The sequence below is a fragment of the Mesoplodon bidens genome, assembly GCF_964165515.1.
Source record: "Mesoplodon bidens genome assembly, chromosome: 3".
NCBI classification, from domain to species: domain Eukaryota; kingdom Metazoa; phylum Chordata; class Mammalia; order Artiodactyla; family Ziphiidae; genus Mesoplodon; species Mesoplodon bidens.
The window spans coordinates 53,534,617-53,562,501 of NC_138178.1; the positions used below are offsets into that span (position 1 = coordinate 53,534,617).

General features: G+C 37.3%; 1 protein-coding gene across 1 annotated transcript in view; it reads right to left on the reverse strand.

Annotated features, from left to right (window-relative positions):
- Nucleotides 1-27,885, reverse strand: part of HERC1 (HECT and RLD domain containing E3 ubiquitin protein ligase family member 1) — a 211,730-nt gene that overhangs the window by 133,611 nt on the left and 50,234 nt on the right. The window contains exons 4-13 of the mRNA XM_081228054.1: nucleotides 17,702-17,896; nucleotides 16,571-16,882; nucleotides 14,088-14,184; nucleotides 13,363-13,506; nucleotides 11,903-12,030; nucleotides 10,524-10,668; nucleotides 8,336-8,507; nucleotides 6,668-6,802; nucleotides 6,175-6,340; nucleotides 374-499 (exon numbers count right to left, since the gene is read on the reverse strand). Of these exons, the coding sequence (XP_081084180.1) occupies nucleotides 374-499; nucleotides 6,175-6,340; nucleotides 6,668-6,802; nucleotides 8,336-8,507; nucleotides 10,524-10,668; nucleotides 11,903-12,030; nucleotides 13,363-13,506; nucleotides 14,088-14,184; nucleotides 16,571-16,882; nucleotides 17,702-17,896 (1,620 nt within the window). The remainder of the gene's footprint in view (nucleotides 1-373; nucleotides 500-6,174; nucleotides 6,341-6,667; nucleotides 6,803-8,335; nucleotides 8,508-10,523; nucleotides 10,669-11,902; nucleotides 12,031-13,362; nucleotides 13,507-14,087; nucleotides 14,185-16,570; nucleotides 16,883-17,701; nucleotides 17,897-27,885) is intronic.

The window sequence follows — 27,885 nt, forward strand, 5'->3', positions numbered from 1 at the left end:
TTTTATGTAAGCAATTTCAAAGTTCTGGGCATGGAACCAACAGCAGCACATGCCCTTGATTTCAACTCAGAATACTGCAAATAAACTAAAAGATCTCTGGTTTGACAGTGTGAGCAACACTGGAAAAATTAGACATAATTTTAATAATTAGCCCCAAATCATTTAATAAGTTATCACTTGCTTCACTTTCATTAGAAATCTGGGAACTCTTCCAGCAAAAAACATTAAATACTAGGATTTACCAGACTCATCAAGTTAAGTATTATTCCCTGAACACATGGCAATCGATCAGCTTTATTTCCCTCTCAGTCTTTTTTTGTGTGTGTGTGTGTAATATAGTACTGGTTTACTTAGATACCATGCAAAGGCTCACCTGTCCTTTAGATAAGCTTTCCCATCTATCAGGTCCTTGGGGTAAAAGAGAATGAAGTAATTCCATACGTTCTCGTAATGGAGGTAACAGCATGGTTGCTCCCACTGACAGAGTTTCAATTACCACCTAATATAAAAAAGAAAAGCAGATTTATTTGGCCTGGTTCTTATCTTTTTAATAGAAAAACATAAAAAATAAATCCACTGACTATTAAGAGCAAAGAACTCTAAAGAAGGTGGATCATGGAAGTCTAAAGAAGGAGGCATGTGAATAAAAGAAAGCATGCCAAGTCCTTCTTTAGATGTCTTTAAGAAGACTTAGAAGGACTTCCCTGGTGATTCAGTTGTAAAGAATCTGCCTTACAATGCAGGGGACGTGGTTTGATCCCTGGTCGGGGAACTAAGATCCCACATGCCACAGGACAACTAAGCCCACGTGCCACAACTACTGAGCTCACGTGCCTCAACTAGAGAGCCTGTGTGCTGCAAACTACAGAGCCTACACACTCTGGAACCCGCATGCCACAACTACAGAGCCCATGTGCCCTGAAGCCTGCACACCACAACTAGAGAGAAGCCTGTGTGCTGCAACGAGGAGCCCATGAGCCGTAGTGAAAGATCCTGCATACCTCAACGAAGATTCTGCGTGCCACAACTAAGACCCGACACAGACAAAAATAAATAAATAAACAAATAATAAATCCTTTAAAAAAGAATTCATGCATAAAAATTTTTTTTAAAAAAGAAGACTTAGAATATATATCTTGGGGATTTCCCTGGTGGTCCAGTGGTTAAGACTTTGCCTTCCAATTCAGGGGGTGCGGGTTTTGATCCCTGGTCGGGGAGCTAAGATCCCACATGCCTCACAGCCAAAAAACCAAAACATAAAACAGAAGCAATACTGTAACAAATTCAATAAAGACTTAAAAAAAAAAAGAATATATATTTTGGATTTGCCACTAAGTAACTAGTCATTATGCAATAAATATTTAGTGCTGAGTCTAGTGCTGAGCCTGGTAAAGCTCTTTACAAAGTGCTGGGGATGTAGAAATGAACAAGACACATAAAAGCCCTGCTTTCATAAGCATACAGTCTAGTAGGAAAAAGAGATTCTGAGTAAGTAATTTTAAGTGTGAAAGGAGTCACATGGACAAAGTAAAAAGAAATGCAAACTTGATTGAGCTCCCATACATAAAGGAAATTAACATGGTCTATGGGTTCATCATGGAGGGTCTCCCTGAGGATTGGGCATTTAGGTTAAAAATTGAAAAATGAGCAGGCCTTGGTCAAACAAAGGTCCAGGTATCAGGAACAGCATAAAAAATAGCTGTATTGGGGCTTCCCTGGTGGCGCAGTGGTTGAGAGTCCGCCTGCCGATGCAGGGGACACGGGTTCGTGCCCCGGTCCGGGAAGATCCCACATGTCGCGGAGTGGCTGGGCCTGTGAGCCATGGCCGCTGAGCCTGCACGTCTGGAGCCTGTGCCCCGCAATGGGAGAGGCCACAACAGTGAGAGGCCCGTGTACCGCAAAAAAAAAAAAAATAGCTGTATTATCTTAGGCCCCATAACTTCTCTGGGTCATAGCTTCTTTACCACTAAAATAAGGATGCTGAATTAGAAAAAAAGAAACACTCAATGATTAAGAAAAGAGCTCTTATAAATTAAAAATATGACATAAAAAGTAAAAACCTCAATAGGAGGGTTAGAATATAAAAATTAAACTTCTCATAAAGTAGAGGGGAGAAAAGATGGAAAACAGGAAAGAAAACATAAGAAAATTAAGAGGACTGGGGACTTTCATGATGGCGCAGTGCTTAAGAATCCACCTGCCAATACAGGGGACATGGGTTCAATCTCTGGTCCAGGAAGATCCCACATGCCGCGGAGCAACTAAGCCCATGCGCCACAACTACTGAAGCCTGCACTCTAGAGCCTGCAAACCACAGTTACTGAAGCCTGCATGCCTAGAGCCCAGTGCTTCACAACAAGAAAACCCACTGTAATGTGAAGCCCGCGCACCACAACAAAGAGCAGCCCCTGCTCGCTGCAACTAGAGAAAGCCCACGTGCAGCAACGAAGACCCAATGCAGCCAAAAATAAATTAATTAATTTAAAAAATTAGACATTAAAAAAAATCAGACAGAGGACTGGTCCAGGAGATCTATTATCCCAATAATGAGTTCCAGAGACAGAAAACATAGAAAACAAAAAAGAGAAAATAACAATACACTTCAAGCTAATTTCTTAACACTGAAGGCTATGAGTTTCCAAATAAAGAGTCTACCCAAATATACACGAAAATGGACAAAATCAGACCCACATCAGTTCATATCATTTTAAAATATGAAAACAGAGAGGACAAGTAGAACTTGCTACAGAATCCAGAGAGAAAAAGATTTCCATAAAAGGATCAAAAATTTGAATAGTGTTGATTTTCTGAGTAACAACCTGAAAGCTAGAAGATGACTTCACAATTCTTATGAGAAAATGATTTACAATTTAGAATACTATGCCTCAACTATTCATGAAGATATTCAATTCTCAAATTATTTAAGTGTGAGTATATTCTCAAAGAGTATATTTTCTACCTACCCTCTCTCAGCAGTTACTGCTGTATGCAGAAATCCAGCAGACACCACCTTAACCAAGTGATCAAGGTCAAAATCTCCAGTAATAAGACACATCAATATCATGAACCACATGATATGATGTACTGAGGGTACATCATTTCTGTGGTATTCTTGCCAAAAGGGCATAACCTCAGTCCAATCATGAAAAATAACATCGAGATAGTCAATAAAATAACTGACGATTATTCATAAAGTGTCCAATTAAACGTAATATGGGATCCTGAATAGGATCCTGCAAAAGAACAAGGACATTAGCAAAAAACTGATAAAATTTCTAACAAGGTGTTTAGTTTAATTAATAGTATTAAACCAATCTTGATTTCTTGGTTTTGATAATTGTACTGTAATTATACAAGACATTAGCATTAGGGGAAGCCGCTTGAGACATATGTGAAAACTCTATTACTTATGCAACTTTTCCTTAAGTCTACAACTGCTTCAAAATAAAGTGTCAAAAAAGGAAGAAACACAAAAAAACAGCAGCAGCACTGATTGCTGCAAACAGATAAATTACCAGAAGTTTCAGGGATAAAGAAAGAGGAACAGAAACAGCTCTGTACACATCCTGAGAGAATCCACCTCCAAAGGATTCTCCTAAGGAGTAGCTACAAAGAAGACTCAAGGAATGAATAAACAATTATAAAAATAGGTTTTTTTTTTAAGTTTACTTTCGTTATTTTATTCCAATACTTTTCAACCTTTTAAAAATATTGTACTACCAGGGCTTCCCTGGTGGCGCAGTGGTTGAGAGTCCGCCTGCCGATGCAGGGGACACGGGTTCGTGCCCCGGTCCAGGAAGATCCCACATGCTGTGGAGCGGCTGGGCCCGTGAGCCATGGCCACTGAGCCTGTGCTCCGCAACGGCAGAGGCCACAACAGTAAGAGGCCCGCGTACCGCAAAAAAATATATATATATTGTACTACCTCATTCCTGGTAAAATTTAATCCTCAAAGTTCACCACCAGGTTAATATTCCTTCTACCTACATCCCAGGGCTATGTCCCTCTAGTTGGAAAATCACTGTGTCTTTTTTTTTTAATTGACATATAATTCACACCATAAAATTTACCTTTTGAAAGTATAAAATTCAGTGGGTTTTAGTATATCACAGAGTTGTGCAACCATCACCACTGTCTAATTTTAGGACATTTTCATCACCCCAAAAGGAAACCTGTGCCCATTAGCAGTCATTTCCCATCTCTCTCTCCCCCAAAACCCCTGACAGCCAATTAATCTACTTTGTGTCTCTATGGATTTACCTACTCTGCACATTTCATATATATGGAATCATACAGTATGTGACCTTTTGTGTCTGGCTTCTTTCACTTAGCATAATGTTTACAAGGGGTTCACTCATGTTGTAGCTTGTACAGCAGTACTTCATTCCCTCTTATGGCTGAATAATATTACATTGTATGGATATACCACATTTTGTTCATCCCTTCACCAGTTGACAGACATTTGTTTGTTTCCACTTTTTGGCTACAATGAATAATACTGTTATGAACATTCATGTATAAGTTTTTGTGTGGACATATGTTTTATATTCTCTTGGATATAGACCTAGGTGTGGAATTGCTGCAGTATGTTGTAACTCTATGTTTAACTATTTACAGAACTACCTGTTTTCCAAAGTGGCTGTACCATTTTACATTCCCATTTCCCATTAGCAATGCATGAGGGGTTCCAATTTCTCTACATCTTCACCAATGCTTGCTATTACCAGTCTTTTTGATTATAGCCATTTAGTAGGCGTGAAGCAGTATCTCACTGTGATTTTAATTTGCATTTCCTTTATGCCCAATGATGAACATTTTTTCATGTGCCTAGTGGCCTTATGTCTATCTTCTTTGGAGATATGTCTACTCAGATTCTTGACTCATTTTCTGATTGGGTTATTTGTCTTTTTTATTATTGAATTGTAAGGATCCTTTATATATTCCGTAAACTAGAATCTTATGAGACATATGATTTACAAATATTTCTCCCATTCTGTGAGTTGTATTTTCATTTTCTTGATAATGTCCTCTGAAGCAAAAATATTTTTAATTTTTTTTTTTTAAACAAAGACTACTAGCAGCATTGGGAAGTGCTCTTTCAAAGCTGCTAAGTAGGCACAAACTTCTTGTTTCGGATCAAGTGTTGTGTCTTCAACTTAAGTGTACTCTTCTTTGGTCTTGTTGGTTGTTTCAAGGTTTGTTCGTTGCATGATCTGAACTTGAGCAGCAGTTTCAAGTGCAAATACAGTCTGTTCTGTTACTCTTCATACCTAACAGCTCAGCACTCCCTCTCTAGCACCACCATAAAAATGTTTTTAGTTTTGATGAAGTCTAATTTATCTCTTTTTTCTTTGGTTGCTTGTGCTTTGGGTATCATATCTAAGAAACCACTGCTTAATCCAAGGTCATAAAAATGACAGATGAGCAAAAACTTAATATATACAAATAACAAAAGATTATTCAGCCTTAAAAAGGAAGGAAATTCTGACATATGCTACTTACCATGGATAAACATTGACAACATTATGCTAAGTGAAATAAGCCAGTGACAAAAAGACAGTGTATGATTCCACTTTTACGACATACTTAGAGTATCAAAATCATAGAGAAAGAAAGAATGGTTGTTGCTAGGGAATGAAGGGTGGGGAGAATAGGGAGTTATTATTTAATGGGTACAGAATTTCAATTTTGTATGATGAAAAGAGTTATGGAGATAAATAGTGGTAATGGTTGTACAATAGTATAAATGTATTTAATACCACTGAACTACACACTTAAAAATGGTTAAGATGGCAAATTTTATGTTATGCGAATTTTACCACAATAAAAATAAAATAAAAAATAAAATTGGGTCTTTGTGCTCAGAAATTTATCTTCTGGTAGAAAAGACAGACATAGCTGTAAGTAGACAATTACAAAATGATGTGATGTGATGAGAACATACATGAGAGAAACCAAACCTGGCAGGAGAGCAGGGAATGAAAGGTTTCTCAGAGGCGACATCTGACCTTTGTCTTAAAGGACAAGTTCACCAAAAAATTTACTCCCACCAAGAAAACAGGAGTATCGGAAAGAACATCCAATTGAAGTTTTCTAATACATCGCTGAATTTGTGAGCTACAACCTCAGCAAAGATGTGTCTGAGCTACAGATTTACAAGTCCTATACTCTTACCTCTTGGATTTCATCTGGGACAGTTGAGTCCATCAGTCTGAAGAGTAAATTTCGAAGCGGACCTCCCTGTCTCCCAAGAATGCTGGTAGCTACCCCTCCCGCAAGCGCAAGAGCAAGGTGATTTGAAAGCAGCTTCAGGCACAGCTTGAGGAAATTGTGGTGTTCCCTGAAACCAAATAAACTGCTATGAACTTCTGGAATATAAAAGAGCACATGCTATCTAGTTTGGATAACATTCTTTCTCCTTAAAATTTTTCTCAAATTATGACTAAAAGTAATTTTAAAAACATGATTCATGACATTATGGATAAATTTTTCTAAGGTTATTATCAGTAAGTACCTAAGTTTAGCTCTTTTTTTAGATTATAAAGAAGTTTCATATAATTGAGGGATAAAATGAGTAAGAAAGAATAACTCAAAATTCAAAATGAGTAATTAACAGATGTGTGTGCACATGTGTGCACACACACAAATACACATATATATAACATACCTTGATGAAGGGAAAGGGAGCGGGGGAATCTCACTGTTTATTTTATCACAGTATCTCTCAAGAAATGAACGAAGGTGTGAGAAGGTACTCTCTTCAAGATCTACACAATAAGGTCGGTGCCAGGCAACAACTTGTCTAGAAGGAAGCATAAGAAAATCATGAAAAAGCCTTAACATGAAATTTTCACACATGATCAAAAGCAAAAATTAAACCATTATTAAAGTTGAAAGATGTTAACAAGATATACAGAAGACCTTTCTGATTATAAAGGTGATAAAACCCTTCATTTTAGCAACTGAGGAAAACCAAGAATTTGCTATCTCTAGAATTCTTCAAGAAGAAAATACATAGCCACTACTTATTTTGCAAGGTCTGCTATTCATTCGCCTGAAATCAGAGGGCTGAGCCACATGATCTACTATAGACCCTTCTGGTTCTTAGGGCCTATAAGATGTATAGTTCATATTAAGAAAAATAGCCTGACTCTGTAAAGTGATATACTGAAATCTACTAAAAGAAAACCTCTTGAAAACTCTTGTGAAAATTTTCAAAACCTTGGGAACCAATTTTCTACATATAAGGTGAGAAGTTGCAGATTTAATACTAACAGCAAATTATTTATATTCAAGTTATTATATTTTTGGTTTTGTTTTGGAGGGTAATTACCTATAAATGTTTTAAATTGGTTAGAATGATATAATAAACCCCATCTGAATCAAAGGTCTAGGCTACAAATATAATACATTCTAAGTTATTAATTAGCCCATATACATCTGAAAATAGCTGAAATAACCTCAAAATTTCTTAAAATTCAATCTTCAAGTATTGGCTAAAAATTACCTACCTGATTATCTAAAAAAGATATGGTTATCACATTAGGAAAAAGCTAAATTTCTGCAAAAAGTAACTTCCTTTATTTAAAAGTATGGCCACTGCTTCTTTTCAAAAAAACAACCAGATAAAGGGCATGGAAGCTAATTAACTGTTAAAAAGAAATAAAGCCTAGTTCTGATTTTGATTATTTTAATTTAACTTCCTCTTGATATGTGGCCACAATATTTAAGATCAGTATCTGGAGACAGAGAAGGAATTCAAAATGTTTTAAAGACACTTAAATTAAGACAGTATCTTAATATACAGTATAACTTCTTGCTTATGAAACATATCTAACCTCAACATTCAAATTGAAAGAAATCTAGATGGCATGTCTATGACAGTAAAAAAATCAATACTAGAAATAGTCAGAAGGGTATTTTATGAATGAAGTACAATTATTTCTGCTTTTATTAGTGTTTCTGATGTTAATAAAACACAAGAAATTTTTTTTAATAAATTTATTTATTTTATTTATTTATTTTTGGTTGCTTTGGGTCTTCGTTGCTGCACGCAGGCTTTCTCTAGTTGCAGCGCGTGGGCTTCTCATTGCAGTGGCTTCTCTTGTTGCGGAGCACGGGCTCTAGGCACGCGGGCTTCAGTAGTTGTGGCACGTGGGCTCTAGAGCTCAGGCTCAGTAGTTGTGGCGCACGGGCTTAGTTGCTCCGCGGCATGTGGGATCTTCCCGGACCAGGGCTTGAACCCGTGTCCCCTGCATTGGCAGGCGGATTCTTAACCACTGCGCCACCAGGGAAGCCCTAAAACACAAGAAATTTTAAACGTGAGCACATTTACCTGTCCCTAGGAAGAGCAGTCCATGCCAGACTATGTGATGTTCCAGCGGAGATCTGTTGAATAGCTATGCCATCTAAGCCACTCACTTTCTTTGGTTTAGTAATAGGACCTGTGGAATTTCCTTGCCCACACTGCCCCATTGAGTTATTGCCCCAGGCATAAACTTCATTATCTAAAAACAAAACATAAAGAACAAAAGAAAAGCTAAATTTCAATGTAAAATATTTATGGAAGGTAATATTTAATACTAATTCTTTAGTTTTTTTGTAGGTGATACCTGTTTCATTTATTTAAGACCTACAATATGCGTTTCAAACATGCCATGTTTTCAGATCCATTAATTTAAAACAGAATTATCAAATTGTCACAATGTGCTAGGCCTTTAGTTAGAGTCAGAGATATGAAGTGGAACAGGGCATGGTCCATATCCTCCAGGAGCTCACAGCTTAGTGTGGAGACAGCCAAGTGCACTAATAATCAGAGTACAGTATGTCCCAGGCTGTTCCAATCAGGCTGGATCCAGGAAAGCTTTCTGTAGGTCATGAGCCCTGAACTGAATTAGTTTTCTTACTCATTCATTTATTCATCCATCCATCTGCTCATCCATCCATCCAATCATTCATTCACTTATTTTTAATTGCAGTAAAATACACATAACATAAAACTCACATTTTAATCATTTTTAAGTGCACAATTCAGAGACATTAAATCCATTCACAGTGCTGTGCAAGCATCACTACTATCCATCTCCAGAAACCTCTCATCATCCCAAACAGAAACCCTGTGCCCATTAAGCAGTATCTCCCCATCCCCACTTCCTCCCAGTGCCTGGTAACCTCTACTCTGCTCTGTCTCTATGAACTTGCCTACTCTAGATACCTCATATAAGTGGAATCACATGATATTTGTTCTTTCATTTCACTCAGCGCAATGTCTTCAAGATTCACGCACGTTGTAGCCTAGATCAGTATTTCATTCCTTTATAAGGCTGAATAATATTCCACTCTATTGATGTACCCCCATTTTATTTATCCATTCGTCTTTTGGTGGAAACTTGAGTTGTTTCCACCCTCTGGTGAATAACACTGCTATGAACATTGGTGTACAATTATCTGTTTGAGCTTCTGTTTTTGGTTCTTTTTGGTATATACCCAGAGTGGAATTGCCAGATCATACGGTAATTCTATTTGAACTGAACTTGGAAGGCTGAGACTGACTGAGCAGGAGGAAGCAAACACACTCTGTGGATGAATGACAAGGGAGGTGATGCTTCTGTGAGGTGACCCACCCATCGCATAATCTCTCACTCCCCCTCCTCTCAAGGACCGTGCTGTATGTCCTACCATGACGACAACCACCAAATTTGATTCCTGGTTTCCCCAGAAGAGCAACACTATGGTATCCTTTATGATATGCACTCCTTTCCCATCTCCTTCCCCAGTTCCACCCAGCCCAGAACACCCTAGGTCTTTCCACGGGTTGTTAAGTACTCCTCTGCCTACCTCACTGTGTTGTTTTCAAAGAACCTGAAAAGGAATAGATGCATGTATATGTATAACTGAATCACTTTGCTGTATACCTGAAACTAAAACAACATTGCAAATCAACCACAGTCCAATATAAATTAAAAATTAAAAAAATCATAGCCAACTTGGTATGTTAAAAATGGGGAGAGGGCTTCCCTGGTGGCGCAGTGGTTGAGAGTCCGCCTGCCGATTCAGGGGACACGGGTTCGTGCCCCAGTCCGGGAAGATCCCACATGCCACGGAGCGGCTGGGCTCATGAGCCATGGCCGCTGAGCCTGCGCGTCCGGAGCCTGTGCTCCGAAACGGGAGAGGCCACAACGGTGAGAGGCCCGCGTACCGTAAAAAAAAAAAAAAAAAAAAAAAATGGGGAGAAAAAAAGGATGGTATAAACTTGAAAGTGCCTTTAAAACCTAATACTTGGGGGCTACCCTGGTGGCGCAGTGGTTGAGAGTCCACCTGCCGATGCAGGGGACATGGGTTCGTGCCCTGGTCTGGGAAGATTCCACATGCCGCGGAGCAGCTGGGCCCGTGAGCCATGGCTGCTGAGCTTGCGTGTCCGGAGCCTGTGCTCCGCAATGGGAGAGGCCACAACAGTGAGAGGCCCGCGTACCGCAAAAAAACCCAAAACCTAATACTATTTCTTTAAAAACAAATGATCTTACCATGAGAAAGAGCCAAACAATGACTGTCTCCAATAGAAATATCAACTACTCTTGTGGCAGCCAGTTCTTCAATAAGCTTGGGTCTCAGTGCAGTAGCTTCTGAAGAACCACAACCTAGACAAGCACCACAGCCCCAAGCATAGACCTGAAACAAAGAGAAATACACTACACATAATATCCTGAGATGGTAGGTTAACAACTTACGTTTAGAAATAAATATAATCTATTAAATAAGAGTGTGGTTTGATACTAAATAATAACTTTTTGTTGTTATAGAAACTTTCAGTTCAAAGTTGAAATCTTTGAATCTATCTTCTTATATAATCATTCAAAGTTGAATCTATCTTATATAATCATTAAAAGCAGAAGTTATTACCCCTCTCATAAAAAAGAAGCACGTGATTTTCAAGGAAGGTTTGTGATTTGCCAGTGGCTATACATCAAATAAGTGAGCATCTTTTGGCTTCAATTCATGGATTCCTACCACAAAACTCACAGTGAGAAAGATGTAAAAGAGAAGTTTTAAATTTTAAGACAGCAACCAGCATTGTAACAAATGACTAACGTAATTAAATACAAAATGACAAATAGTTTTGCGTTAGATCTTTTACAGCAAAGCATTCCAGTCTTTCAAAGATAATTAAATAACATGGTAATTTCAGCTTTGCTACTCATTTGCCATGTGAATGTCAGAAACATTTTTATACCACTGCCTGGCACATAATAGATTCCTACATGTGAAACAATGAGTGATCAGCTCACTTTTTCACTGTCATCACTGATGGATGTAAGGAGCAAAATTATTGTCAGTCTATCACCATACCTGGACCCTCTCCATCACCAACAAACAAACAGAGGGAAGTCAAAATATGCATGTAGAAAATCACAAGTTTATAAAGGGATTATACAATTCTAAGTATCCTAAGCCTGAGTAGCCCTCTTTCAGAAACACCTAACCACCTAACCCTCTCAGATTATTTTCATCTGGAAATGTTCTCCTTGCCCTCTCTTTTGATCACCTTCTTGCCTTCTTAGTTCATATCACTGGTTCCAGCAAGATCTATTCTCATTTTTTCCCACTATTCATGATTTTTAGGAAAAGGTTTAAGCGGTGTTTAGTGCTAAAAGCTTTTTTAACACCATCTTAATACAAAGAACATGGGGTTAACGGTAAGTTTATCTGGCTCACACAAGCCAGGTCAGAAAACCTGGCTCCTTCTCAGATACTCAACCTCTTCAAACAGGAGAAAATATTTCATTTCAGTAGATTAACTTTAAAATGTATTTTTTAACTTCAAAATTTAAATACAATTATCACTTTTTAGTCATCTGGTCCTCTGAAATACTCTAAACCTTTTATGCTCATCCCTTAGTCCTACCTGCCCTGTTGATGTCAAAGCAAGTGAAGACTGACTTCCAGCACAAACTTTGCGAATGAACATTCCTTGTAAAGCTTCAATAACTTTAGGTTTATACACTCTGTTGGTATCACCATGGCCAAGTTTGCCTATAAAAACAAACACATTCAAGTTAAACAATTTACTTGTTTCAAAGAAACGCTATTCTTTTTCTTAGTATTAATGTTGATAAATATCACTAATCTTTCCATCACTAACCTGACAGATTGTCCACATTTTAGAAAGCTCTAAGTTTCTAATAGCAGAGGATGTTAACAAATGAATGGCTTTATTACAAGAAAGAAACCAATAAACAATTGTTTTCTGAATTTTTATTTCAAGTAATTAAAACCACTTTAAGAGACATATGGAAAGTTAATTTGCTGTCCTTCTCCCCTTTAATGGTCATACTTCTAACTTCAAATTTGCTGATATAATAAACAGGTCCTTATACAAGAAAGTGTGTACATATAATGATTTTAAATTTTTTTTAAAAGACTCAATAATTCACCAAATAGAGAACTTGGCAAATCACCAAAGAAGAAAAACAAATGGCCAACAACCTCACTAAGGACGAAATACAGATGAAATACCATTTTCACTAGTGAAACTATTTTTTTAATTATCTTAATTTTAATAGCCAGTGTTGTTGAGGGATATGGGGAAATGAGCATTCTCGCATCACTGGAGGAGTGACTAAAGTAGAAAAAGATCTAGTCATTCACTGTATTGATTTTAATACTGAAAAAAATTGGAAACCATCTAGATATTCAACAATAATAAATAGTTTTGTAAGTTTTGCTACAATCATATGAAAGAATACTTTGTGCCACTGAAAAGAAAAATGTAGAGCCATGTTTTTTGACATAGAAAGATATTCATAAGATACTGTTAGATAAAAACAAACAAGTTATAAGACAGTAACTATGGTATATATAGGTCTGCTTTAGTTTTTTAAAACATCTATGTAGGGCTTCCCTGGTGGTGCAGTGGTTGAGAGTCCGCCTGCTGATGCAGGGAACACGGGTTCGTGCCCCGGTCCGGGAAGATCCCACATGCCGCGGAGCGGCTGGGCCCGTGAGCCATGGCCACTGAGCCTGCGCGTCCAGAGCCTGTGCTCCACAACGGGAGAGGCCACAACAGTGAGAGGCCCGCGTACCACACAAAAAAAACAAAAACAAAAACAAAAACAAAACATCTATGTAGAAATATATGTACATATTTATATAAATGCATATATATTTATCTCCCAAAATTTTAACAATGCTTAGAGCAAATTTTTCTTAAATTTTTTTAAGAAACATTTATTTAAATTTAAAAAATTTCTGCTCACCTATATACATTTGAGTTTTTCTACAATAGCTTTGTATAACTGAAAAATAAACTTTTTTAAAAGTCAAGGAAAAAAGGCCAAAGCTATCAATAAATAATTTTTTACATACCATTGTCTCCTCCTCCAAAAGACCATACAGTTCTCCCATCTTTAGATAAAGCAATAGTATGTGAACTGCCACAAGAAACCTCTCCTACATTGCTAATGTCTTTTACTAATGTTGGAATGTTACGGCTATTACTGTCACCGTGACCTTGGATAAAACACACAAAACAACAAAGAAATAATGTTAGCTCTTTTTCTTTAGGCCATTACTTCACAGGTAGAATAAACATTACAAGTTATTAACAGAATTGAGGAATTTTTTAAGTGCAATTAAATATGAAAAACAGAATCATTTCTAATATCTTCTCATCTAATCTTCTAGGCTGCTCCCAACATGAGATACCCAGTCCCTTCACTGAATCAGTAGAACATTCTATTATGCTCCTCTCACAGCACTTATCTAATGCTGTCTAGTATCGCTAACGCTGACTTGTTTTCACTACCTCCTAGATAACACACTTCAGGATCACTTTAGGATGATATCTTTCTTATCCCTGAAATCCTATAGTGCCTGCTCAAAGTCGTAAATACTTGCTAGATTTAATTACATCTTAAATTTCAGCACCAGAATCTAGGTACTGTCTATATAAAATTATCTTCCTCTGAGCTTAAAACTAACAAAAATAAATGACAGTCTTTGGCCTATCAAATTTAGTCTCACCACTTCTCAGTAACCATCATCATTTCTATTTTTCTGTGATACTAACTTCAATTTTTAAACAATCTTACCTAATCTTCCAAAGTCTCCTTCACCCCATGTGTATAATTCGCCATCCTCTGTGACAGCAGCACTGTGTCTGTATCCAGCTGACACACAAACAACTACCTGTATTGCACACAAGATGAATTTGATGAACACAAGATACTAAAACATAGAGTTCACATTTGATCCTATACACAGAGACTTCACAGATACTGATATTCACAACTCATCCAGAAGTGCCATATACAGTTGTGGAGGTTTTGCCCAGGACAAGGCTGCCTGCATAAAGGATCAAGAAAGTGCTGAAATACAGCCTAAGCTCTGTGGCCAGGCCACAAACTCTGACTTCTACCCAGAGAGGACAACTTTTCTTAATTCACACAAAGAGACTGTAAAGGTTAGCAGCACTCTCTCACCCACTCCTCCCTGCCCCAAATACATCAATCTAATCACCCGCAACAATCCTATATCACCAATCAACTCTTTACTCAAAGAGTTGGATGGGGCTGAACACTCATGGAACAATGAAAAATTTTTAAATATAACATTAACACAAAACCTCCAGTCCTGGCTAATCAAGAAAAATTCATTACATAATAGGGTTAACTCTCAAAAACACACTGACTATTACCAATGAAGAAAGATCTAAGATATAAGCTTATATCAATTAAACTCCTAATAGTATCTCTTTACCCTCAAATAGCTACACAGTTTATGGGCAGAATCAGGGAAATAAGGGTATATGGCAGCATAATTTGGGGATCACTTATACCTTTTAACACTGATCAAAATCACTAACTGCTGAAAAAAAGATAAACAGAAAAAATATCCATACTAATAACTCCACATTTTTTAAACTCCAAAAATTAGAACTCACTTTAGAGAATTCAAACTTTAGATTCAATTAAAAATACTGAGCAGGGCTTCCCTGGTGGCACAGTGGTTGAGAGTCTGCCTGCCGATGCAGGGGATGCAGGTTCGTGCCCTGGTCTGGGAAGATCCCACATGCCGCGGAGCGGCTGGGCCCGTGAGCCATGGCCGCTGAGCCTGTGCGTCCGGAGCCTGTGCTCCGCAACGGGAGAGGCCACAACAGTGAGAGGCCCACATACAGAAAAAAAAAAAAAAAAAATACTGAGCACCTACTACATTTTAAATAATATGCTAAGAACCTCTGAAATTTTTATCTGTAATTTATTAATTTACTTTTTGGGAATTTTTCCTTCATGATATTCATACTAAGTTATTTTTAACTGGCAATGTTTCCATTATAAAATGGAACATTAAAAGAATATAAATAAGGAATTCCCTGGAGGTTCAGTGGTTAGGACTCAGTGCTTTCATAGCGGTGGCCCGAGTTCACCAGGCCACCGCTATGGTCGTGCAAGCTGTGCGGTGCGGCCAAAAAAAAAAAAAAAAAAAAAAAAAAAAAATATATATATATATATATATATATATATATATATATATGTAAAGAAAATTTAAAACAATGGGAATTAAGAAAAAAGGTGCTAGAAAAACTAAAAAAGTACAACTTTAAAGAGTATTTATCTGAAGTTCCTTAGAGTCCCATATTCAACATCTTATCAAGGACCCCCTGATGTTAAGTGGAATGTTCCAAGGCTCACTGCTTTGAGGCTGATGTCTAAGTTAAACACTGAAAGTTATAATAAAGTAAAATTCATTTGAGAGCCAAGTTTGTCAGACAAACTCCCATGAAAGAAGTGTCCCACTTTTAATTTTGGTATAAAATAAAATTTTAACTTTAAAGACTTTTATATAAGAAAACATTCATAGAAAGAAAGGAATCTTAAAATGGAGGAACCCACAAAATTGCATATAATTTTAAGTTAGGAAAATGGCTTCATTTCTTTAAGAAAAGGTAAAATAGAAATAAAAAGAGGATATCTAGGTTCAGTTTCTAATGGTACCATTTATTTGTGTGTGACCTTGGCCAAGTTACTTAACCACTTTAAATGTCTTATTTCAGTTTTTGTTAAAATGCCACCTACTCTAAGAGAACCCTCTGAACTCATTATCTAATATCACACCCAGCCAAAGTTAGTATCTATTACATTACTCAATTTTTTTACTATTATTTGAAATTATTTTATGTGTTTGCTTACTTATCATCTCTAGCCCACATATTAAAGCTCCATGAGAGTAAGAATCTTGTCTGTTTTGTTTACTGCCATATGTGTAATGCCTAAAACACTGCCTGGCATTTGGAAGGTACTAAATAAATATTTGTTAAATGGATGATTCTCAGTTTCCTATCTGTGAAATGAAAATAATAACTACTTTAACAAGGCTGTTATAAGAATTAAAATTAAATAATGTACGTGAAAGTGTGTTGTAAACCATCAAGCAGATATACAAAAGATAAGCCAAAGGGCTGGGAGGGTGGGCTACTTCAGAAAGAATACATCAAAATCTGAAAGATATTGTCAATTATAGCAATCATAGTACCAGTGCATCTAATTATTTTTAAATCCAAAAAGAAGGCACATACCTTTCCCTGCAGAGGGCCCTGAATAAGCTTGGGATATTTCTGTGTTGAACTATTTCCATGTCCCAGTTTCCCATAATCACCATCTCCCCAGCTGAAGACTTCTCCTTCTGTAGTGAAAGCTAAAGTATGACCATCAGATCCTTTAGAAGATGAGACCTTTTTAATGGACCTGTGAGGCTCAAATGTTAACTTTTTTAAAGTAGACTGATTATTAGAATCTCCAAGGCCCAGTCTCCCATAGCTGCCTTTACCACAAGCTCTGACAGAGCCATCCATAGAAATGACAAAAGTGCAGTATTGTCCAGCTTCAATCTATAAGCAAACAAACAGAATCATAGATATAAAATGCTTCTGTGAAAATCAAAGTATAATATTTAAGTTGATTTTACCAAAAAGGCTCAAAGGATATCTTTTAAAGCAGAATATGAATATCCACAGAGATTAAGAAGTAAACAGAAAATTAAGAAAACTATTCATGGCCTATTCATGTTGACTTTACTGTTGAACTCAAATTAATGTATATTTTATCTTTTCAGGTTATCTATCCAGTCATGGTTCAATGAAACAACAAAGAAAAAATGTTTAGCCTACTCTTATATAATTGGTGAAGGGCAGGAGGGAAAATTTTCCTGTAATTCCTTAGGGTCCATTATAACAAGAACCATGTAATATATATTCTAAATTCATTTGAGAAAAACATATGTTTTAATGAAAATAATAAAACAGAAAGTTCCATTTTGCCTAAAAGTTAGCTACAAATGTAAAAAAAGTGATCATAATAAGAAAATGAAATGCCAATATGGCAAAGGGAAAATTCTAATTTTTACTTAGTCTTATTTACCATTTGTGTTGAATATAAGGGTAAGTCTGCTGCCATTCATAATTCTTTTTAAAACTCCAGATGCAAATTTAACTTTTTAAAACTTGGAAACACTATTAGGGAAATGAGGGACTTAAAACATTTTTTCCATGAAAATGAAAAAACTGATGCAGTATAGTATAGAAACAATATAGATAAGAAACAAGCAAGAACATTCACTCATTAAAACAAAAAACAAAAAAACCCACTCTTAACATTATTTAAAGCAAACCCTGTAATGTACCAATTTGTAAGGTATGCAGAGAACTCACAGTCTGTGCATCAGAGAAACTAGGAGCCAGTTTGGGTTGTAATATTTTCTCCTGTGTGCCTTCTACCAACTGATGGCTGCTATTGCTCCCCCAAACATAAACCTCACAGGTTTCTGAAACAATAGGAGCATCACCAGTCTGAATGCTATCTGGGCTAGCACATGTTCTTGAGTAATCAGAAGCCATTCTGCAAACCTATTAAAATAAGAAACATGCAATAAATAGTCAAGACATTCTTAGTGCAGATATTTTTATAAATATTCTCCGAAATTATTGTTGACTTTCCTTCTTCGAAAACTATCTCAACTGCTCAAATAACCTAAGAGCAACACATCCAATCTTAAACACAGATGGCTAGACTATTTACTCCTGCAGAATAAATCACTAAAAGATAACAACAAAGGTGGCAAAAATGGGGAGGGGGAGACACACAATCAAGCCTTTATTAACTAAATATTTTATTAACGCATATAATAGCATTATAGAAGAACAAAGTAGAAAAAAACCTACCTTTGATAATCCCATCACCTTAATACAATATATGCTATCTTTTTTTATATATGTTCTTCCAGAGTTTTGCATATACACGCTCTTTAACATAGTTATCACAGTGGATATATAAGTGACGATACAAAAGGGCCATGAAGAATTTTCTCTATGTCTACTTAATCTTCGTAATTGAACCAATAATATTCCATCTAATGTAAAAATCACAATTTACTTAAGCATTTTCCTTTAAGAGGACACTGAGATTCTTTCTACTTATTTGTTATATGAGCCATTTTTAAGAATACAGTTGTGGCTACTTCATTGTTTTGTTTTGTTTTTTTTGAAGGAAAATAATCAATGCTATTTGGCTGCACTGAAGTGTGTTCCCGGCTGGCTTCGTGGGGGGTTTCCATTGATTCACCCTGGGCACTGGCTCACTCCCTGCCGCCTAGGCGGCCTCCTCCTCCTCCTCCTCCCGTTGCTACATTTTTAATTACTTCACTTGGTAGAGAACCTCGGACATGGGACTACTATATGCAAAAAATGACAATAATCTTCTGATTCCTGAAACATACTATACCAAATTGCTTTCAAAACTGGTGTTACAATATTATTTCATCACCAGCAATGTATAAAATGAGGGCAGTCTTAAAAACGATGAAGGTCCAGAGCAATTCAACACTCACACACATATCTATACGTATCTGTATATGTATACGGATATAGTTATAGCTATATAAAAAATCATGGCTTATTTACCATTTGTGTTGAATATGATGGTAAAGTCTATTGTCATTCATAATGCTTTATAAAAATCCAGGCTTCTCCTCTCCTCCTCCCCTCTCCTCAAAACACTGCCAAAAGCACAGGACCCAGGGTTGTCATCACAGTTGCCCTAACCAATGAATAGGTCTATGTGAGAGTTCCAGTCTCACTGTACCCATACCAATAAGTATTATGCTTTAAATTTTTTTTGAAAAGTAAAGTGGGAAAAAAGAGGATGTATTCTTTTAACTTCACACTTTCTTATTATCAACAGAACTGAAGTTTTCCCATCTATTTGCTTATAACTAACTTCTGCCCATTTATTTATTAGGGTTTAATGGATTTTTTACTGACTTTGTATGAATCCCATACAATAAAAATATTATCTCTGACTACAGCTGTTGTCAATTTGTTTTCTGCCTTTTAGGGGTTTTTTTGGTTTTGTTTTTGTTTTTCTCTGAATCAAGTAAAACAATAAAAGAAGAATCTTCAAAAGTCAATATATTATATTGCCACACCATGAAATGGGAAGGGATAGAGTAATTTCAGTCAGAATCTTTGAATAGTACCCAAAACAACAGAATATGTGTGTCAAATGAATAATTTTCAGTGAACATGAGGAGAGTTTTGAGGACATACAAAATATGCATAAGTAAAGGCTGCCAGTTCCTAATAAGAGATCTGAAATTCTGCTTCTGACAAAAGGAGGATGATGGGCCCAAGTAGGTTAGAATTTTTTATCTAAAGATCTATTACAGTAGTCCCCCTTTATTCGTGGTTTCACTTTCTGTGGTTTCAGTTACTGGCAGTCAACCGTCATCTGAAAATATTAAATGGAAAATTCCAGAAATAAACAATTCATAAGTTTTAAACTGCATACTGTTCTGAGTATCATCCCTTTGTCCAGCATAGCCACACTATATAAGCTAGCCACCCGTTAGTCACTTAGTAGCCATCTGGTTATCAGCTGATCTGCCACAGTATCTCAGTGTTTCTGTTCAAGTAACCCTTATTTTACTTAAAAATGGCCCCTAAGTGCAAGAGTTGTGATGCTGGCAATCTGGATATTCTCTTACTGTACCTAATTTATAAATTAAGCTTTATCATAGGTATATATGTATAGGAAATAACATGGTATATATAGGGTTTGGTACTATTCATGGTTTCAGGCATCCACTGGGGGTCTTGGAATGTATTCCCCATATTTAAGAAGGGACTACTGTTCTATAATAAGGCTTAAAAAAAATCATAGCCCTCCTTCCCTGACCCCCACAAAAAATAGAGAAGAGATGAGAAGAGGAGGGGAAGGGAAGGGGAGGAGGGGAGGAGGGGAGAGGGGGAAGCAAAGGGGAGGGGGAGGGGGAAGCAAAGGAGAGAGGGAGGAGAGGGGGTAAAAAAAATCTGTTCACAAGACTTAGAAATGTGTTTTTTAAAAACAACTGGAGGAGGGGCTTCCCTGATGGCGCAGTGGTTAAGAATCCGCCTGCCAATGCAGGGGACATGGGTTCAAGCCCTGGTCCAGGAAGATCCCACATGCTGCAGAGCAACTAAGCCCACATGCCACAACTACTGAGCCTGCGCTCTAGAGCCCGTATGCCATAACTACTGAAGCCCGCACACCTATAGCCTGTGCTCCAGCAACAAGAGAAGCCATCGTAATGAGAAGCATGTGCACCACAACGAAGAGTAGCCCACGCTCGCCGCAACTAAAGAAAGCCCATGCGCAGCAACAGAGACCCAATGCAGCCAAAAAACCCAACCAAACAAACAAGAAAAACAAACAACAACAAAAAAAACAACTGAGGGGGGCACACAGAATTCTGGAAAAGATGACAATAGCATCAGCAATGTAGTTTTCTAAACATGGAATCATTACACAAAACAAATAGAAGGCTAAACTCCAAATTTGTGCTTAATATTCACAATAAAACTAGGCAAACATAGCTCCAGTAACTCCAAAATATAAGCAGGTGCAGACAAACCACTACCAAACACAGAATCTGCATGGGAATAATATCTGTGCAGGAGGAAGCCAAAGAGTGTCTGAAAGACCTCAGAATAAGAAAAACCCAAAACAACCAATCAGGTACTCACCAGAAAGAACAGTGAGCCAATCTAAGAACAGCAGCTGCAACTGGGAAGAGTCTGCCCTCTCTGATAGCAGGTAAGTACAAAGGTTCCATGATGAGAAGTTTGAAAAAAGCTAGAGCAGTCTAGCTCTTGTGAATTCTTGAAACTGAAAAGCCAGTACTCCCTTCCAGGACAGAGCCCTCATACTGAGCAGAAACTACTGGGAGCGGAATGAAAGTTGAGCAGAATGAGGACAACAGAAAGGAAAGAGAAAAAGTTAAGATAAAAGGTGGGGAGGGGAATATGCTTGAAACCACCTTATTTTTTCCTAACGTTACACAAAAACAATAGAGAAAGGGAGTCTATGGATTTAGAAAAGCCATCCTGAATGCCATCCCATTCTAAAAATTCAGGAAAATGAATTTTTCATAAAAACAAGCAACAGAAAAGTATGAACGTCAAATTCCATATGAAGTTGTTATAAGGGGAAAAAAGGAAAAGAGGCAGAATAACATCTGTACAATAAAAGCATGACAGACGGGAAATGCCCACAAAACAGATCAAACTGTAACCTATTTCAAAGCAAGGTAAAGGGATTAAGAAAATGAAACAAGATTAGAAAGAAAAACACAAAACTGAAACAGAAGCATTCAAAAATGAGGTGACAGACTCAAAAAAAGAATTAGAAATAAGAGAAAAAATCATTTCAGAAATGAGGGATAAACTATAAGAAATCCAAGAGTAAATAAAAAAAGAAGATAATACCTTATGAGCAACAAAAGATAAAAAGGAAAAAGCTGTTTAGAAATAAAAAAAGAAATGAAAATGATATAAAAAGTATTCAAAAAAAGGTGACAATTACTAAGTTAATTGTTAATTGTTAAAAATACAACATACATCCGAGACTGAACCAGGAAGAAATAGAAAATATAAAGAGACCAATCACAAGCACTGAAATTGAGACTGTGATTAAAAATATTCCAACAAATAAAAGCCCAGGACCAGATGGCTTCACAGGCGAATTCTATCAAACATTTACAGAAGAGCTAACACTTATCCTTCCCAAACTCTTCCAAAATACAGCAGAGGGAGGAACACTCCCAAACTCATTCTATGGGGCCACCATCACCCTGATACCAAAACCAGACAAAGATGTCACAAAGAAAGAAAATTACAGGCCAACATCACTGATGAACATAGATGCAAAAATCCTCAAAAAAAATACTAGCAAACAGAATCCAACAGCACAATAAAGGATCATACACCATGATCAAGTGGGGTTTATCCCAGGAATGCAAGGATTCTTCAATATATGCAAATCAATCAAAGTGATACACCATATTAACAAATTGAAGAAAAACCATATGATCATCTCAATAGATGCAGAAAAAGCTTTCGACAAAATTCAACACCCATTTATGATAAAAACCCTCCAAAAAGTAGGCATAAAGGGAATTTACCTCAACATAATAAAGGCCATATATGACAAACCCACAGCCAACATCGTGCTCAATGGTGAAAAACTGAAACCATTTCCACTAAAATCAGGAACAAGACAAGGTTGCCCACTCTCACCACTATTATTCAACACAGTTTTGGAAGTTTTAGCCAGAGCAATCAGAGAAGAAAAAGAAATAAAAGGAATCCAAATCCGAAACGAAGTAAAGCTGTCACTGTTGGCAGATGACATGATACTATACATAGAGAATCCTAAAGATGCTACCTGAAAAATATTAGAGGTAATCAATGAATTTGGTAAAGTAGCAGGATACAAAAGTAATACACAGAAATCTCTTACATTCCTATACACTAATGATGAAAAATCTGAAAGTGAAATTAAGGAAACACTCCCATTTACCACTGCAACAAAAAGAATAAAATACCTAGGAATAAACCTACCTAAGGAGACAAAAGACCTGTATGCAGACAAAAGACCTATAAGACACTGATGAAAGAAATTAAAGATGATACAAACAGATGGAGAGATGTACCATGTACTTGGATTGGAAGAATCAACATTGTGAAAATGACTATACTACCCAAAGCAATCTGCAGATTCAATGCAATGCCTATCAAACTACCAATGACATTTTTTTAAATTTTTTTTATTAGTTTCTGCTTTATAACAAAGTGAATCAGTCATACATATACATCCGTTCCCACATCCCTTCCCTCATGCATCTCCCTCCCTCCCACCCTCCCCATCCCACCCCTCCAGGCGGTCACAAAGCACCGAGCTGATCTCCCCGTGCTCTGCGGCTGCTTCCCACTATCTATCTACCTCACGTTTGGTAGTGTATACATGTCCATGCCTCTCTTTCGCTTTGTCACAGCTTACACTTCCCCCTCCCCATATCCTCAAGTCCATTACCAATGACATTTTTCACAGAACTAGAACAAAAAATTGCACAATTTGTATGGAAACACAAAAGACCCCAAAGAGCCAAAGCAATCTTGAGAAAGAAAAACGGAGCTGGAGGAATCAGGCTCCCTGACTTCAGACTATACTACAAAGCTACAGTAATCAAGACAGTACGGTACTGCCATAAAAACAGAAATATAGATCAATGGAACAGGATAGAAAGCCCAGAGATAAATCCATGCACATATGGTCACCTTATCTTTGATAAAGGAAGCAAGAATATACAATGGAGAAAAGACAGCCTCTTCAGTAAGTGGTGCTGGGAAAACTGGACAGCTACATATAAAAGAATGAAATTAGAAAATAAAAATAAACTCAAAAGGGATTAAGGACCTAAATGTAAGGTCAGACACTACAAAACTCCTAGAGGAAAACATAGGCAGAACACTCTATGACATAAATCACAGCAAGATCTTTTTTGACCCACCTCCTAGAGAAATGGAAATAAAAGCAAAACAAATGGGACCTAACGAAACTTAATAGCTTTTGCACAGCAAAGGAAACCATAAACAAGATGAAAAGACAACCCTCAGAAGGGGAGAAAATATTTGCAAATGAAGCAACTGACAAAGGATTCATCTCCAAAATTTACAAGCAGTTCATGAAGCTCAATATCAAAAAAACAAACAACCCAATCCAAAAATGGGCAGAAGACCTAAAAAGACATTTCTCCAACGAAGATATACAGACTGCCAACAAACACATGAAAGGATGCTCAACATCACTAATCATTAGAGAAATGCAAATCAAAACTACAATAAGGTATCACCTCGCACCACTCAGAATGGCCATCATGAAAAAGTCTACAAACAATAAATGCTGGAGAGGGTGTGGAGAAAGGGAACCCTCTTGCACTGTTGGTGGGAATGTAAATTGATACAGCCACTATGGAGAACAGTATGGAGGTTCCTTAAAAAACTAAAAATAGTACTACCATACGACTCAGCAATCCCACTACTGGGCATATACCATGAGTAAACCATAATTCAAAAAGAGTCATGTACCACGATGTTCATTGCAGCACTATTTACAATATCCAGGACATGGAAGCAACCTAAGTGTCCATCGACAGATGAATGAATAAAGAAGATGTGGCACATATATACAATGGAATATTACTCAGCCATAAAAAGAAACGAAATTGAGTTATCTGTAGTGGGGTGGATGGACCTAGAGAGTCTGTCATACAGAGTGAAGTGAGTCAGAAAGAGAAAAACAAATCCCATATGCTTACATATATGGAATCTAAAAAAAAAAATGGTTCTGAAGAACCTAGGGGGAGGACAGGAATAAAGACACAGACGTAGAGAATGGACTTGAGGACACGGGGAGGGGGAAGGGTAAGCTGGGACGAAGTGAGAGAGTAGCATGGACTTACATATACACTACCAAATGTAAAATAGATAGCTAATGGGAAGCAGCCACATAGCACAGGGAGATCAGCTCAGTGCTTTGTGACCACCTAGAGAGGTGGGATAGGGAGGGTGGGAGGGAAATGCAAGAGTGAGGAGATATGGGGATATGTGTATACGTATAGCTGATTCACTTTGTTATAAAGCAGAAACTAACACACCACTGTAAAGCAATTATACTCCAATAAAGATGTTAAAAAAATCCAACATAAAAACAATAGTAGTCCTAGATGAGAACCAAATAAAAAGAGTAAAAATGATACTAAAAACAATAATTTAGGGCTTCCCTGGTGGCGCAGTGGTTGAGAGTCTGCCTGCTGATGCAGGGCACATGGGTTCGTGCCCCGGTCCGAGAAGATCCCACATGCTGCGGAGCAGCTGGGCCCGTGAGCCATGGGCGCTGAGCCTGCGCGTCCGGAGCCTGTGCTCCACAACGGGAGAGGCCACAACAGTGAGAGGCCTGTGTACCGCAAAAAACAACAACAACAACAACAATTTAGGGAAACTTCCCTGAAATAAAAAAGATTTGAAACTACATACTGAAATCCTCACATCTCTGAGAACATTGACCCAGAATAGATAACATCAAGATGTATTCTAGTAAAATTACTGCCAGAAGAAAATGGATCAATATACTTAAGAAGTAGAAAAAAAAAAATGTGAGCCAAAGATTTTATCTTCTCAAAACTGACTTTCAAGTATAAAGTGCACAGCAATTAAAATATAAGAACTAAGAGAATCTTTTTCGTGAGTATTTATTGAGGATTCTACTAGAGAATAAGCTTCAGACAACCAAAAAGAATAGAGAGCCACTGACAGAAACTGGCAGTGAGCATTAAGTATGTAGTTACTTGTACAACTCACACTAAATGAGGGTTAAAAGGCAGAGAGTATATATGTTCTGAGTATGTAGATATAATACAACTATAAAAAATGGGGAAAGCATATGTAAAAAGTTAATATTTTTAGTAATCATACAGTGGTAGTGTTTGTCTTATTTTAGGATTGCTGTTTTTTTTTGTGTGTGTGTGTACTGTGTGATTAAAATAAATAATTGCAGATACTCTAATTCTATATCCCTGTATCCTTCAGAATCAGCATTCTTAGTTGGAAGAAAGGATATATAAATGTAATATAGAAAAGCAGAAATTCTATAGTCCTGATTTTGAAAGTATCAGTATCAACTCATGAGGTATATTAGCTTTAAATACGCATGCGTGTGTGCACACACACACATTTCCTAGCTCTGGCTACTGTAAGAGCCTAGAAAAATTATACCGACTTAGTAGTGATGAGCACCCTGATTGTGGTCCTGAAATAGTATTTTCCACTTAAAAAAAACAGGGTTTATGGAGAAAGAGCTAGCTGGTTGCAGATCCAGATCAAGAAATGTATAGTCCAGAAACAATCTGACGGGTCAGATAGCAAGGAAGCTATCAAAGATTATTAGGCCTATGTCAAAAGAACTTGGGAACAACCCTGAAAGAGACTACTTCCCTGAAAGACTGTTGGCCAAAGATAAAACAATATGAGCTTCACTACAGATAATAATTCAATGAAGTAAAATTTGAATCGGTTTAAATCTACAAGTTCATAACAATACTTTTCAAGTGAAACCAATTGGTCAAGTTTAGAGCATGACAGAGATTAGTTCATTAAACTGAAAACGAGTAAATAAAAATTGGTGTTAAAAATTTTTTTGAGAATCAAGCATTTATTCTGCTTTTCCTGTCTGAACTGTGGCAGGGTAACCGAACTGTCAATAAGGGAATCATCTCTTTATGAAAACAATCCAATTAATAAATGAAAGAGGAATGATATAATTAGAGTATCACCATTTTGCAACCAAGCACCAATGAATTAATAGATCTGATCATTAAGAATCAAGGGCTGCTAATACTACAAAAAGACAGACAACCAGATGGAAGATCACAACACCATGTTTAGCCTTACCAAAGGGATCAAACCTGAAACTGATCAAGTCTCTAGATTCACCTGTTAGTATGCAGAAAATACACAGGAACTGCATTATGAGTAATCAATCAGCAAAATCCAGATGGTAGGAAATTATACAGCCTAAAAAGTCCAAGTTCCTGAGCAAATACACTAAAGGAAAAGAAAAACAATGGAGGGGGAACCTACAGATTAAGAGATTTAAAAGATATATATAGGACTTCCCTGGTGGCGCAGTGGTTAAGAATCTGCCAGTCAATGCAGGGGATATGGGTTCAAGGCCTGGTCCGGGCAGATCCCACAGGCCACAGAGCAACTAAGCCCATGTGCCGCAACTACTGAGACTGCGCTCTAGAGCCCGCAAGCCACAACTACTGAGCCCATGTGCCACAACTACTGAAGCCCGTGCACCACAACAAGAGAAGCCACCACAATGAGAGCTCGCGCACCACAACGAAGAGTAGCCCCTGCTCGTCGCAACTAGAGAAAGCCTGTGCGCCACAACGAAGACCCAACGCAGCCAAGAAAAAAATGTTTTAATTAAAAATATATATATACTAAAAAGATATATATAGATATATAGATTGTTTTAATAGGGAAGACTGAACTATAGTGTCTAGGGATGCACACAACTATGAAGAAATGCAACAAAGTGACTACTCTTGAAGTCAGGATAGTGGTTATTTACGGAAGGAGGAAAGGGATAATGACCAGGACATGAAAGGGTTTCTCGGGTTGCTAGTAAAGTTTTATTTCTTTCCTGGGCACAGATTAAAAGGACATTTGTTTTATAATAATTCATTAAGGCACACATTTGTATGTCTTTCTGTATCTGTTTTAATAATAAATTTTTAAATTAAAAAATGCACATGGGGGAGGAGGAAGGGTAAGTGGGGACGAAGTCAGAGAGTGGCATGGACATATACACACTACCAAATGTAAAATAGATAGCTAGTGGGAAGCAGCCACATAGCACAGGGAGATCAGCTCGGTGCTTTGTGACCACCTAGAGGGTTGGGATAGGGAGGGTTGGTGGGAGGGAGACGCAAGAGGGAGGGGATATGGGAATATAT